The 15,713-nt window shown below is 42.9% G+C and overlaps 1 protein-coding gene across 3 annotated transcripts in view; it reads right to left on the reverse strand.

The window, feature by feature from the left end:
* Positions 1–15,713, reverse strand: part of AKAP11 (A-kinase anchoring protein 11) — a 117,739-nt gene that overhangs the window by 21,461 nt on the left and 80,565 nt on the right. For 2 of the 3 annotated variants that reach the window (XM_044287757.1, XM_044287755.1), the window contains exons 6-7: positions 15,096–15,360; positions 7,614–11,880 (exon numbers count right to left, since the gene is read on the reverse strand). In XM_044287757.1, the coding sequence (XP_044143692.1) occupies positions 7,614–11,880; positions 15,096–15,360 (4,532 nt within the window). The remainder of the gene's footprint in view (positions 1–7,613; positions 11,881–15,095; positions 15,361–15,713) is intronic. The other variant, XM_044287756.1, reaches the window with a different exon arrangement.

The following is a 15,713-nucleotide window of genomic DNA, read 5'->3' on the forward strand; positions in this document are numbered from 1 at the left end:
TAAGCTAGAAGGAATTATGAACAGTTCCAAATACCAGTCAATATTAGCACAAAACCTTCAGGCTTCTGCTAGAAAGCTGAACATGAAGAGGAACTTCATCTTTCAACATGACAACGACCCAAAGCATACATCCAAATCAACAAAAGAATGGCTTCACAAGATCTGAATGGCCCCGTGGGGTGATCTGAAGAGGGCTGTGCACAGGAGATGTCATTGTAATCTGACAGATTTGGAGTGTTTCTGCAAAGAAGAGTGGGCAAACCTTGCCAAGTCAAAATGTGCCATGCTGATAGACTCATACCCAAAAAGACAGTGCTGTAATAAAATAAAAAGGTGCTTCATAAAGTATTAGTTTAAGGGTGTGCACACTTATGCAACCATATTTTTATATTTTTTCTTCCCTCTACCTGAAAATTTTCAGTTTGTTTTTCAATTGATTTGTACAGTTTATAGGTCACATTAAAAAGGTAGAAAAAGTTCAGAAATTATTTTTCTTTGTCTCATTTTTTTACAGCACAGAAACCTGACATTTTAACAGGGGTGTGTAGACGTTTTATATCCACTGTGTGTGTGTGTGTATACAGTACAGACCAAAAGTTTGGACACACCTTCTCATTCAAAGAGTTTTCTTTATTTTCATGACTATGAAAATTGTAGATTCACACTGAAGGCATAAAAACTATGAATTAACACATGTGGAATTATATACATAACAAAAAAGTGTGAAACAACTGAAAATATGTCATATTCTAGGTCCTTCAAAGTAGCCACCTTTTGCTTTGATTACTGCTTTGCACACTCTAGGCATTCTCTTGATGAGCTTCAAGAGGTTAGTCACCTGAAATGGTTTTCACTTCACAGGTGTGCCCTGTCAGGTTTAATAAGTGGGATTTCTTGCCTTATAAATGGGGTTGGGACCATCAGATGCATTGTGGAGAAGTCAGGTGGATACACAGCTGATAGTCCTACTGAATAGACTGTTTGAATTTGTATTATGGCAAGAAAAAAGCGGCCAAGTAAAAAAAAACGAGTGGCCATCATTACGTTAAGAAATGAAGGTCAGTCAGTCCGAAAAATTGGGAAAACTTCGAAAGTGTCCCCAAGTGCAGTCACAAAAACCTTCAAGCGCTACAAAGAAACTGGCTCACATGCGGACCGCCCCAGGAAATGAAGACCAAGAGTCACCTCTGCTGCGGAGGATAAGTTCATCCGAGTCACCAGCCTCAGAAATCGCAGGTTAACAGCAGCTCAGATTAGAGACCAGGTCAATGCCACACAGAGTTCTAGCAGCAGACACATCTCTAGAACAACTGTTACGAGGAGACTGTGTAAATCAGGCCTTCATGGTAGAATATCTGCTAGGAAACCACTGCTAAGGACAGGCAACAAGCAGAAGAGACTTGTTTGGGCTAAAGAACGCAAGGAATGGACATTAGACCAGTGGAAATCTGTGCTTTGTTCTGATGGGTCCAAATTTGAGATCTTTAGTTCCAACCACCGTGTCTTTGTGCGACGCAGAAAAGGTGAACGGATGGACTCTACATGCCTGGTTCCCACCGTGAAGCATGGAGGAGGAGTTGTGATGGTGTGGGGGTGCTTTGCTGGTGACACTGTTGGGGATTTATAAAAAATTGAAGGCATACTGAACCAGCATGGCTACCACAGCATCTTGCAGCGGCATGCTATTCCATCCGGTTTGCGTTTAGTTGGACCATCATTTATTTTTCAACAGGACAATGACCCCAAACACACCTCCAGGCTGTGTAAGGGCTATTTGACCATGAAGGAGAGTGATGGGGTGCTGTGCCAGATGACCTGGCCTCCACAGTCACCGGACCTGAACCCAATCGAGATGGTTTGGGGTGAGCTGGACCGCAGAGTGAAGGCAAAAGGGCCAACAAGTGCTAAGCATCTCTGGGAACTCCTTCAAGACTGTTGGAAGACCATTTCAGGTGACTCCCTCTTGAAGCTCATCAAGAGAATGCCAAGAGTGTGCAAAGCAGTAATCAAAGCAAAAGGTGGATACTTTGAAGAACCTAGAATATGACATATTTTCAGTTGTTTCACACTTTTTTGTTATGTATATAATTCCACATGTGTAAATTCATAGTTTTGATGCCTTCAGTGTGAATCTACAATTTTCAGTCATGAAAAAAAATAAAACTCTTTGCAATATATATATATACACACACAAACCGGATTCCCAAAAAGTTGGGACACTAAACAAATTGTGAATAAAAACTGAATGCAATGATGTGGAGATGGCAAATGTCAATATTTTATTTGTAATAGAACGTAGATGACAGATCAAACGTTTAATCCGAGTAAATGTATCATTTTAAAGGAAAAATACGTTGATTCAAATTTTCACGGTGTCAACAAATCCCCAAAAAGTTGGGACAAGTTGCAATAAGAGGCTGGAAAAAGTAAATTTGAGCATAACGAAGAGCTGGAAGACCAATTAACACTAATTAGGTCAATCGGCAACATGATTGGGTATAAAAAGAGCTTCTCAAAGTGGCAGTGTCTCTCAGAAGCCAAGATGGGTAGAGGATCACCAATTCCCACAATGTTGCGCAGAAAGATAGTGGCGCAATATCAGAAAGGTGTTACCCAGCAAAAAATTGCAAAGACTTTGCATCTATCATCATCAACTGTGCATAACATCATCCGAAGATTCAGAGAATCTGGAACAATCTCTGTGCGTAAGGGTCAAGGCCGTAAAACTATACTGGATGCCCGTGATCTCCGGGCCCTTAAACGACACTGCACCACAAACAGGAATGCTACTGTAAAGGAAATCACAGAATGGGCTCAGGAATACTTCCAGAAACCATTCTCAGTGAACACAATCCACCGTGCCATCCGCCGTTGCCAGCTAAAACTCTACAGTGCAAAGAAGAAGCCATTTCTAAGCAAGATCCACAAGCTCAGGCATTTTCACTGGGCCAGGGATCACTTAAAATGGAGTGTGGCAAAATGGAAGACTGTTCTGTGGTCAGACGAGTCACGATTCTAAGTTCTTTTTGGAAATCTGGGATCTGGGACGCCATGTCATCCGGACCAAAGAGGGCAAGGACAACCCAAGTTGTTATCAACGCTCAGTTCAGAAGCCTGCATCTCTGATGGTATGGGGTTCCATGAGTGCGTGTGGCATGGGCAGCTTGCATGTCTGGAAAGGCACCATCAATGCAGAAAAATATATTCAGGTTCTAGAACAACATATGCTCCCATCCAGACGTCATCTCTTTCAGGGAAAACCCTGCATTTTTCAACAAGATAATGCCAGACCACATTCTGCATCAATCACAACATCATGGCTGCGTAGGAGTAGGATCCGGGTACTGAAATGGCCAGTCTGCAGTCCAGATCTTTCACCTATAGAGAACATTTGGCGCATCATAAAGAGGAAGGTGCAACAAAGAAGGCCCAAGACGATTGAACAGTTAGAGGCCTGTATTAGACAAGAATGGGAGAGCATTCCTATATCTAAACTTGAGAAACTGAGTGTTGTAAGAAGAGGAGGAGATGCCACACAGTGGTGAAAATGGCCTTGTCCCAACTTTTTGGGGATTTGTTGACACCATGAAATTCAGATTCAACATATTTTTCCCTTAAAATTGTACATTGATTTTTGTTCTATTCTGAATAAAATATTAGAAGTTGGCACCTCCACATCATTGCATTCAGTTTTTATTCACGATTTTTATAGTGTCCCAACTTTTTTGGAATCCGGTTTGTATAACAGACAGCACATCCAGTAGAAAAAACGGTAGTTTATTCACCCATGTGGTACAGTGAGGCAACGTTTCGGCTCAAACATAGAGCCTTTCTCAAGCATTGCTTGAGAAAGGCTCTGTGTTTGAGGCAAAACGTTGCCTCACTGTACCACATGGGTGAATAAACCACAGTTTTTTCTACTGGATGTGCTGTCGTTTTTTTGGGATTATTTTATTGGGTAAGGAGCTACACCCTTGGACATAGCACTCAATGTATTACCTGTTTATTGGTGCCACCATTTTTATATATAATTAGGATAAGCGGGCACGATACAGAGGCAAAATACAAGTTCGGAATTCAAACTTCAGTGTTTATTCACACATGATGCCGAAAACAAAACGTCACTTTTGCAGTGTTGGTGTTACTTCACACCCAATGGCAAGTTAATATAACAAAAGTCACCTTGGTGTCAGTTCTGCCTCAGAAAGTCCAAATACAGGCTTTAGGTGGCCTGTTCCCCTGACACACGGGTCTCAGCTCTCCAGCCCAGCACAGGCCTCAGATCCCAGCACACAGACATGGCTTCTGAGCCAAGCTGCCTACTTAAGGACAGCCAGATGCTGCCAAAACCCGGACCAGCACTTAAAATCCGGTCTGGTATTTGACCTCACCTGGCTGTAAGTCAGCCCAGCAGCAGGAAGGAAAATACTTACGGCTGAGGAAGACAGCGGGATGCTCCTCCCCATTGACTTCCTGAGACAGTACAGCACCAAGGCCCACTTCGGAGGCATCAGTCTGTACTATAAACCCCCTTTTGAAATCGTGAGTCACCAAAACCGGGGACCCGCACAGGGCCGACTTCAAAGAGGAGAAAGGCTCTTCCATCCGATCATCCCAGCGAACCATCATTGACTTGTGTCCCTTCAAGAGCCCTGTCAATGGCATGGCCACTGTAGCAAAGTGGGGAATAAATCTTATGTAATAGCCTATCATACCTAGGAATGACAACTTGTTTAGTGGTGACAGGTCGGGCCCAATTTCTTATCGCCTCTATTTTGTTTACTTGGCGTTTGACCACTCCGCGCCCAATGACATACCCCAGGAATTTAGTTTCCTCTAACCCTATCACACATTTTTTGGGGTTAGCGGTTAGTTCCGCCTCCCGAAGAGAGTCCACTACAGTCTGCACTTTGGGTAGGACACTTTCCCAATCGGTACTGTGGATGCCAATATCGTCCAAGTAAGCCGAAGTTTACCGACGATGTGGATGCAGCACAATGTCCATAAGCCGTCGAAAAGTGGCAGGGGTACCATGCAGACCAAAGTCTCGTCTTGACTACTCAATAACATCTAGTTACAGCATTAACTGCACTTCCTCCGAGATGGCTTGTCGCAGAGCCTCGGGTACCCGGTATAGTTTTAACCTAGACTTTGGCCTGAGATTCTGTGACAATGTCATGCTGGATAGTTGAAGTGCGTTCGGGGATGTCGGAGAACACATCCGTGTTCCGACTAAAACTCCCTGGCGTCCTGAGCCTGTTTAGAGGAGAGGCTGTCAACTACTTTTACGGCGGCAACTGCTTCCCTTGCATCAGACAAAGGGGCCAGAACCTCTTCCCCTAGAAGACCCGGACATTGTATTCCGTAGAGGTCTCCCTATCCTTCCACGGCTTAAGCAAATTAACATGGTAGATCTGTTCCATCTTTCACGGCCTGGCTGTTGCACCTTGTAGTGCACATCTACAACTTTCTCGAGTGCCTCGTAGGGCCCCTGCCACCTTACCAGGAATTTACTGTCCATGGTCGGTACCAGAACCAAAACCCGATCACCCGGGTTAAAGATCCGGACCAGAGCCTGACGATTATAGACCCGACTGAGCTGCCTCCATATGCTCCCTAACAAGAGGCAACACTGTCTCTATCCGTTCTTGCATCTGGGTAATGTACTCAATAACACTTTTATACGGAGTGGGTTGTACAAGAGACCGCAAGGGTGTCTGTCATATAGCAGTCCGAAAGGGCGAGAAGCCAGTAGAAGCCTGGGGTACCTCTTGCACTGCGAACATGAGATAGGGCAGAAGAAGGTCCCAGTCCTTCCCATCTTTAGCCAGCACCCTTTTCAACAATTTTTTTAAGTTTGGTCAAACCTTTCTACCAGACCGGCCGTTTGCAGATGGTAAACGGACGTCCATAGCGGTTTTATGTGAAGCAACTTACAGAGTTCCCTCATCACCTTGGACATAAAAAGGGGTCCCCTAATCAGTCAAAATTTCTTTAGGTAGTCCTACTCCAGAAAACATGTCCATTAACTCCTTAGCTATGAGTTTAGCCAATGTATGTCGCAGTGGCACCACCTCTGGGTACCTAGTGGCATAGTCTAGGATGACTAAGATGTGTTGGTGCCCTCTGGCGGACTGCGGACTTTGGTACGAGTCTTATGAGATCCATGGCTATTCTGTCAAAAGGTACCTCAATAATCAGGAGAGGAACTAGGGGACAGCGGAAATGTGGCTGGGGGCTAGTTATCTGGCAGGTCAGGCAAGACTTACAAAACTCATCTACCTCTCTGAATATGCTGGGCCAGTAAAACCACTGTAGTATACGATCCTGTGTATTCTGCAACCTCAGGTGACCCCAGAGAACGTGCTGGTGGGCTAGATCTAAGACGAGTTTGCGATAAGCCTTGGGGACCATTAACTGTTCAATATGCTCACCCCGTAGTTTGTTTACCCGATACAGCATACCCTGATGAACCACAAAATTGGGAAACACCGACTCAGGTTGTTGTGGTTCACCATCTACTATTACCACATTCTCCCAGGCTCGGGATAGAGTTGGGTTCCGACGTTGGGCAGTACCAAAATTATCCCCGGAGACATTGAGGTGGGGCAGTCTTTTAAGTCTCCGTAGATGCACATCACCCCGACTTTCCGGACAGTATACTCAGTGGACCGCACCAGGGTAGCCTTTACTAGGGTCACCAGAGTCCCCGAGTCCAGCAGAGCCTCCTCCGGAGTGTCTCCCACCTGGGCCAAGTGATCTAGAGACTCTGGGGTACCTTTTGCACACAGCCTCCTGGCATATAGCGACTGACGGTAGCCATAGTTTCCATGGGCTCAACCCGATGGGGGCTCCTGACACCGCCAGCAGACTATCGGAGGTCCGCCGTGGGTATATCCCGGGCTGGTTTTAACGGCTCAAATCTACGGGTCTGGGGTGGAGATTTCCGGGGTTTGCCAACACACCCCCCCCCCCCCCCCCCAAACGGAACCCTCCTTTAGATTTCTGGCAGCTTCATAGCGTTTCATCAGGTCCACCATCTCAAGGGCACTGACAGGAGACACCGGACCGATCCAGTGCTGGAGAGGGTATGGCAAAGCCCTCCAGAGCATATCGGCTAACAGACACTCCAGCATAGCAGTGGGACTCAATACGTCAGACTATAGCCATTTTTGTAAGAAGTGAAGTTATAATACTGGGGTCTTGCAGGCTCAGCCGGGTTGAACCCCCACTGATGCACCAGCTGGGCCCGGACCAACACGTTCACCCCTAGTCTTGCCAGAACCTCACCCTTGACTTTCTGGTAGTCGGCTGAAATAGGAACCACTGGGAATCGGATGCCAGGAACGGAGTGACAACCTCAGCCCACTGGTCTCGAGGTAGCTTTTCCCTTGTGGCCACCTTCTCATACATCACCAAGTAGGTTTCGACATCATCTGCGGGTGTCCTCTTGGGGATCACTGGAGTGCTGTGATCCCTTCGGTTTGTACTAGTTGTGACCCAAGGTCTTGATCACGTATAACAATAAATAAGCAAAGTACACATTTTTTTCTGGAGTATTTCTCCAAAATTTTGGAGGAATGCTTTCCAGTTTCATACAGACAACTCCTTACCTTATATTGACGTGCCCGACATTCTTCATAGCAGACATCATGATTTCTGCAGTAAGACTTTCAGCAAAGCTCATGCCATTGTGTCCGATGCCGCTATCAGCTCCCGGACATCCGCTACTCAGCTCACGTTCTGCTTTTTCTAGCGCGGCACTTACTATTTTATCAGCAATCAATGATCTTTTATCAAGGTCAATGTGAATTTTAGGGATGTTAAGCTGAAAGATTCTTGATTTTTGACAAGAATTTAGTCTGGACTTACAGCACAGTTTACCTTTTCTTGAGCTATCATGTCCCAGCAAGAAGTGACAAGGCGATACAGAGCTGCCATGCTGCTCTATTGCACTACATAGCCTGCATGCAGTTCCATAAGAATGGATTAGTTTTCCAGCTTGAGTAACTTTCCCAGTTTTCTTCTTACTCTCCACAGCCTGCAGCCTGGCTGCTTCCATGCTAACCTCCAAGGTTCGGTCAACAACTTTGCAAGCATACTGCTCAATAGCTTTTAGAATCCCATCATTAAGACCATGATCATTTAAACTGCTGGTGCTGTGGTACAGTTTCTGCTTATATGGTGAGGAAAGGAGTGACTTGGGAAATGAGGATTTGACAAGATCACTGGTGACATAATCATTTTTTGATTTAGAGTAAAGACAAGAATCTGTCAGTGATTTTGGAAGAGATGCAGCAGACATTTTGAGCTTTCTCCTTACATCACAAGTTATAGTCTGTGCAAGGGACTCTGCAAAATGAAGTAGTCCAGCAAATTCAGGTTTCTGTACAGAGTCCTCAGTAAATGAATGAAGGGTAACATTACTTTGTCTACGTTTGTCTTTCTCTGAATGGTGGGTCCTATTCAACAATCGAAGAATTTCTTTGCTAGTATTGGCCTCAGATTTAACTCTAGACACAATCTTCCTGTTACACTGAACTTTAATAGTTTTTGAGGCCTGCTGGAGGCCAGACTTCATAGCTCTATAAACTAACCTGCTTGCATATTGATCTAAAATTAACTCACTATTCCCTCCTTCCATCTTTAGCACTCTGATAAGATGATCTGCATATTCTTCAGTCACACTTTCACAGCTGGGGTACTTCGATGTCAAACCTAAACCACAGTTACTAGGCAGAGAAAGAGTGGTAGGATCATATGCTTTAAAATTCATACCTACATACTTCAAGGAACTCTCTTTCGGTCGACAATCTTTGCCAGATGTTTGAGAACTACAATACTCTACATCACATAAAGAGTTCTTTCGGCTTCCTATGGTTTCCTTTGCATCACTGATGACTTCACCAGCAACACTGTTTGCATAGTTGCACAAAGTCTCTAACAGCTCCTCTGTAATATTTCTCATGTAGGCAGGATAACCCCATTTATCACTCAGTACACTTAACTGTGACAGGTTCTTTGATGTTGCTCCCTGTGAAGAGTCATCATCTAATGAGTAAGAAGCCATGTCAGTGGCAATAGATATGATGTTGCTGGATAAGTAGTCTGCATATCTGAAGGTTTCTTCTGATACCTCAAGCTCTTCAGAACTATCATCACTGCTAGAGCTTTCAACTTCTTCAGAAAGTGATCTCATGAGCCTAAGCATAAAATCATCTTTTTTCCCATTGTCATGTTCATGTACAGACAAATGAGGAGTAGAAGGTGGGGTGGCCGGATAGAACTCTTTTGCCAGTTGTCCTTTCAGTCTCTTATTAAGCTTTCTCATACTCCTTTCTGGACTTATGTCATAAGTTGTCAACGGTGTTGGAGGTGGTGTACCAGGCAGTGTAGACACAGAGTCTTTTTGATTATTCTTTTCTTCAACAAAGTCATCACCACAACTACACATTACTGAGGAAAAACTGTTAATATGAGGAAGACAACTGTGAAGACCAAACAGTGAGGGATCAGACCCACCAGTACTATGAACATTTCTTCCAGAAGTTGTATCCAATTTATTATTTGAAGCATTTGATGTTCCTGGACAAGTGCTTAAGGGATGTTTCTCTGTAGGGTCACATTTGTAACTGTTCTCCAACTGCTTAACAGTAAAGTACGGGTTTAAAGTGGCATGGCCCACTGCTTGAGGACATCTAAAAATTCTTTTTTGCTGCTCTGGAGATTTTGTAGAGTAATAAATCATTTCAGTCAGATTTTTATTGTAATCAAGCAGATTGCTGGATTTAATTTCTTCTAATTTGTTAGAAGACATTTGTGTGCTCTTGCCTACAGAATTTTTTAAAATAACCTTGCCTAAATCTTCAACACGATTTTGTGAAGAGTCCTGGAAAGGCATGCCAGTTATGTTTCTGGTCATTATTTCAGCATAATCATCCACAGTTTTGGCCACCTTTATAACATCATATGCTTCATTTACAATCATATCCACCATTGTCACTGAGTAGGTATTGACTCCATCTTGCTGGCCATTACCAAGTATAATCTGTTTATCAGATGACATATCAGCAATGCTGTTTGTAGAAATGTGATAATTGTTTACATTGTCAGCACACCAATTTTTGCTTGCTGAAATATCCATTTGATCATTTGATATTGGTTGTTGGCTCAAAACTTTAGCAGCTATAGGCACAGGAACAGAGCTCACAAGACCAGATGTAAAGAACAAAGCATACTGCACAGTGTAGTCTTTCTTAGACTTCTGTTCTACTGGAGAAATTTCTTGAGTTGTAGGAGCAGGGAATATGGGCGATGATTGACTTCCCTGCATCATACCTTCAGAGCTTACGTATTTGAGGTTATCCATTGAAACACTTATAGCAGCTTCTGGTGTAAAACCCACATTCATCTGAGAAAGCTCAATAAAAGCTTCTTGAATGACTGATTCTGATAAGTCTTTAGCATAAGAACTAACAACTACATCTTCATAATCAAATGATTGGCAGTAAGAAGCACTTGGAGTAGGTGGGTGAGAAAACTGACACACTTCCATAATTCCTTCAAAAACAAGCTCCTCAGCAAGATCTGCAGCAAAACGGGTTACTGCATTGGTAACCATCTGCTTCTTTATATATCTGAGCTCTTGTAGAGCACTAGTAATGACTTCACTCACCATGAGGTTTGCCAGGCTATTAATGGCACGTTTCTTAATTGAGAATGCCTGCCTCCTTCCAATTTCATAGAACGCCATTTGGAAAACATATGAAGTTAGCCTTGCAGCTAGGTGACACAGTGCACTGGTGCAAGATGAAACACCTCTCTGCAAGTCTTTAAATGCATTGCCTAAACTCCTTTCTACCAGGTCTGCAGCAAATTTCTGAATTCCTCCCTTAAGGGATTTGTGTTTTGACTTAGACTTCCGTTCCGACTCTTTGCCATGAGATTTACGTTTTAGTTTTGGAGTTTTCTCTTTCTTTACAATGTTGGAGGGCGGTTTGGCATTTAAAATCGTGTCAAACATGTCACTGCACACCCGGTTTGCGTATTCACTTAACCGGTCATAAGAGTTGTCCTTAGATGGAGGAATATCACCACGACCAACTAAATGAGCTGTACACTCTGTTGCAGAGGGAACTCCAGGAGGACTAAAAGCAGATGATCGAATAGGACTAAACAATGTACCACTGTCGTCAGAACACGTCTTTTTTGGACGAGGGGAGTCTTGTAAATCACTCATGCTACTAAAGGGAGATTCTGCTTTACGAGGAGTAGGCTTCTTCACACTGGCTGAAAGTGTCGGACAATCAATTTTAAACTTTTGTGGATTCATGCAAACGGTACTAATGTTTTCTTTGGCACACTTTCTTTTTTTGGATGGGCTTGCTAGAACAGCTATATGGTTATTTTGAGAGAGGGCTTCTAATGATGATTCTGGTTCATCAAATCTATCAAAACTATCGAAGAATTCACTTAATTCAGAGTCAGAGTCCTCAATGCCATCTTTGCCAACAGGAATCTTTGGCAGGTTAAGCTTTGCTTTTAAGCTTTTCTGGTAACCCTCTTCATCTAAGAAAATTATAGGACTTGGACTTGAGCACTCAGATTCGGAGGTTTCCACAGGAGACTGAGAAAATATTTTCTCATGGGCAGAAACAGTTCTCTGTGTCCAGGTATTATACATTGATGTTGTAACTGTATTTTTAACAGAAGATGACATTTCTGCAAGTCCTAAGTAACCCATTAGAACTGCAGATTTGATAGACGATCGACGGCGTACTGAGCTGAATAGGATTTTTGATCCACTGATATCTAAGCAATGAGTAGGCTGAGTTTGGGAAGAAGCATCACGTTGGTTTTTCAGAGTTTCCCATCCAAGTCCTAGAATGTAAGGAGTTTGAAAAATGAGAATGTTAACTAACTGAATTAACGGATAAATGGTCACAGAAAACATGCTATAACACGGATGCCTACAATGAGAAAACTGAACACAGATGGACCTCTAAATATCTTTATCTGTTCGATCCCAAATAGCGTATCTGGCCTCCCAATCTCCAGTTTAGGGATAAGAATAGTGTATCCACTAGTTTAATTCTTCCAGCAGAGGAATGTGTTTCAATGCCTCTGCCTTGTGACAAGTTATGCAAGCGTTTTGGCCACATTGTAAATTTAAAGGGGTTATACAGAATTAGAAAGAATAGTGCTTTCTTCTAAGAACAGTGACACACCCATCCAAGGGCTGTGTCTGGTATTACAACTCAGCTCTACTGAAGTGAATGGTGATCAGCTGCATAACCACACACAACCTGTTCATAGGTGTGGCACTATTTGTGGAAGAAATCAGCCACATTTTTTCTCATTCGGAATAAACACTTTAAGACATAAGACACCTCTTAAAAGAAATCATCTCTTAAGAGGGTTTTACAGGATCTTTTAACTGATGACCTAGGTCATCAAAATCTGATCGTGGGGTCTGACACCCAGGACCCCCGCCAATCAGCTGTTTGAGAAGGCACCCGGCACTTACTGCAGCTTACCAAGCACAGTGCCGTATATTGTATAGCAGCTGTGCTTGGTATTGCGCTAACTTGAATGGAGCAGAGATGCTCCTAAGCCACGTGACACATGAACGTGTCATCACTGGCCTAGGAAAAGTTGTGCAAAGGCCACGTTGCTCACAGGAGCGCAGCTGCCTTATCAAACAGCTGATCGACAGGGGGATGGGTGTCGGACCCCCACCGATCAGATACTGATGACTTATTCTGAGGATAGGTCATCTCATCAGTATAAAAATCTCAGAAAGCTTCTTTAAACAAAATTTCTGAATGGAGTAGTAGTGCTGTGTTTCGTTGGGAATAACACTTTAAGTAGTTATATTTTATATGTGGAGTAGTTTAATGTAAGTCAAAGGGAATGTATCACCAATTTTTTTTTTCTACTAATTAAAATCAGATAGTGACACATTCTTTTTTTCTAATCTGTTTTCATTTTTTGATTGCAGATTTTTTTATGGAATAAATGAAGGAGATTTATCAAGACTGACGATCCCAAATGCCTGTGTTGATCTCCCTGCGCTGGAGTAAGAAACATCTAACTTATTAAGAGACAGATGCCTCTTATACTAGGCATATCCCCTAGCCCTCCATGCGCCAGAAACTTAAAGGGGTAGTCTCATCTTGCTGTTACTAAGGCGAGATGAGACACAGTCCCAAACACCTCCTGGCTGGGAAACAGCAGAGCGCTCCAGAGCTTTGCTGTTTTAGTAGCCCTCATTGCTGTGCATGAGAGGTAAGGAAACAGTGTAGCACAACAAGCTATGCTATCTGAGAAAAACAGCATAGCTTGCTGTGCTACGTTTTTCAGTAGCTCTTGTGCATGGCTCTGCTGTTTCCCGGCCGGGAGGTGGTTGGGACTGTGTCTCATCTCGCCTTAGTAACGGCAAAAGGAGTCAAGTTATAGTAAATCTTGCGGACTGGGCTAAATTACAGTGTAAATGTGGTGTGACCATAATTTGTGACTTTTTTATGACACAATAGTACTTTAGCATATGCCCCTCTCTGACTTCTATAGGAGATTTCTGTGTGCATGCTCTATGACCTGTGTATTGTGCAAGCAGGTAAAGGAGATGTGACCATCATCTATTGTTCGTGGTAGATCCTATATTACCTGTACAGAGGTGTTATCTGTCAGTGTCATCCTGCCTGTGATATTTACAAAACAGGAAGTGTCAGCCGACTGTGAGGCTCAGAGGCCACAGTGAAAACTGCAAGATCTCAGTGTTTATTTTAGGATATCGAAAATGTTAAAAAGTTTTATCGAAAATGTTTAATATGTTTAAACAAAAGAAAAAAAAAACTAAAAAAAAAGAAAACAATAGATCATTGATCATTTGCTGATGATGGATACACCTTAATAAAATGGGAATGGTTGGTGATATTAGCTTCCTGTTTGTGGCACATTAGTATATGTGAGGGGGAAAACTTTTCAAGATGGGTGGTGACCATGGCGGCCATTTTGAATCCAACTTTTGTTTTTTCAATAGGAAGAGGGTCATGTGACACATCAAACTTATTGGGAATTTCACAAGAAAAACAATGGTGTGCTTGATTTTAACGCAACTTTATTCTTTCATGAGTTATTTACAAGTTTCTGATCACTTATAAAATGTGTTCAATGTGCTGCCCATTGTGTTGGATTGTAAATGCAACCCTCTTCTCCCACTCTTCACACACTGATTATGTGTTTCCCTCTTTATGCACTGAAGCTGGCACGTTCCCTGAGTTTTTCCAGCAAGATGGTGCACCACCACATTATGGGTGTCAGGTCCGAGCATTCCTAGATTAACAGTTTCCTGGAAAGTGGATTGGTCGTCGTGGGCCAGTTGAATGGCCCCCAAGGTCTCCAGATCTGACCCCCTTAGACTTATCTTTGGGGTCATCTGAAGGCAATTGTCTATGCTGTGAAGATACGAGATGTGCAGCACCTGAAACTACGGATACTGGAAGCCTATGCTAGCATTTCTCCTGCAGTGTTTCTATCAGTGTGTGAAGACCATTGTTTTTCTTGTGATATTCCCAATAAGTTTGATGTGTCACATGACCCTCTTCCTATTGAAAAAAACAAAAGTTGGATTCAAAATGTCCACCATGGTCACCACCTATCCACCGACTTCAAAATGGCCACCATGGTCACCACCTATCTTGAAAAGTCCCCCCCCCCCCCTCACATATACTAATGTGCCACAAACAGTAAGTTAATATCACCAACCATTCCCATTTTATTAAGGTGTATCCATATAAATGGCCCACCCTGTATTATGTAACCCATGCAAAGGAAAATCTTGAATTACTGCACATGTATGCAATGACAGGTACTTTATGTAAGAATGTGAAGACCTGTTCATTTCCACCTCCAAAAGAGCGGGACAATAGACATTTCTCTAGAAACATGGCCCAAACAGACCTCACAATCAGTAGTTCTGAAATGAAGAATACACTAATTTACAGTATTCACTGCAACTTTCCTAACCCTGTGGAACGTCACAAGCAATGGTAGAGTTATGTTTAATTGCAGTGATCACTGTAACTGTAAAGTACCTTGGCTGTCACCTATATTTGTAAGCTCCTCTTCATCCAAATGCTCAAACGCAGTTACAAAATCATCCTCAATTGAAGAGACAGAGTGATTTGTATCATCGTCTTCATGGTGCTCTGCCTTCGTATTCAATCTGCTTAAGCATTCTTGCTCCACTGCGTATTTTACACCAGCTGTATATTTGCTCAACATTACAAACAAGGCATCACTTGTACAGAAGGGAGATGATGATGTACTCATTAAACACACTGTTCCTGAAAAATGACCCTGATGGGAAAAAAAAAAAAGTGAAATCAATAATAAAGAAGCACACAGAATGGCCCATATTTATTAATGTGTCCACACCTAGAATCTGTATTAAAAAAACGTGTCAGATTGGCACAAGTAGGGTGTCAACACAGATTGAAGAGTGGGGCTTAGCTGGAGCTTCATGTGAAAGCGCATGGCCTAAGAAGGCCCCACAATTCTGGCCTACAATTCTATCTCAAAGTGAATAGTTGCTACAGAGTCAGTGTCTAGCTCTACACCACATTTATCATCCAGCCTAAGCCACTGGGAAAAAATCTAGCTCAGGTCTAGACAGCTTGTCTAAGCTTACCCCATCTACAGGCTTAGTAAAT

Source organism: Bufo gargarizans, chromosome 3 (genome assembly GCF_014858855.1).
Source record: "Bufo gargarizans isolate SCDJY-AF-19 chromosome 3, ASM1485885v1, whole genome shotgun sequence".
Taxonomy (NCBI): Eukaryota; Metazoa; Chordata; class Amphibia; order Anura; family Bufonidae; genus Bufo; species Bufo gargarizans.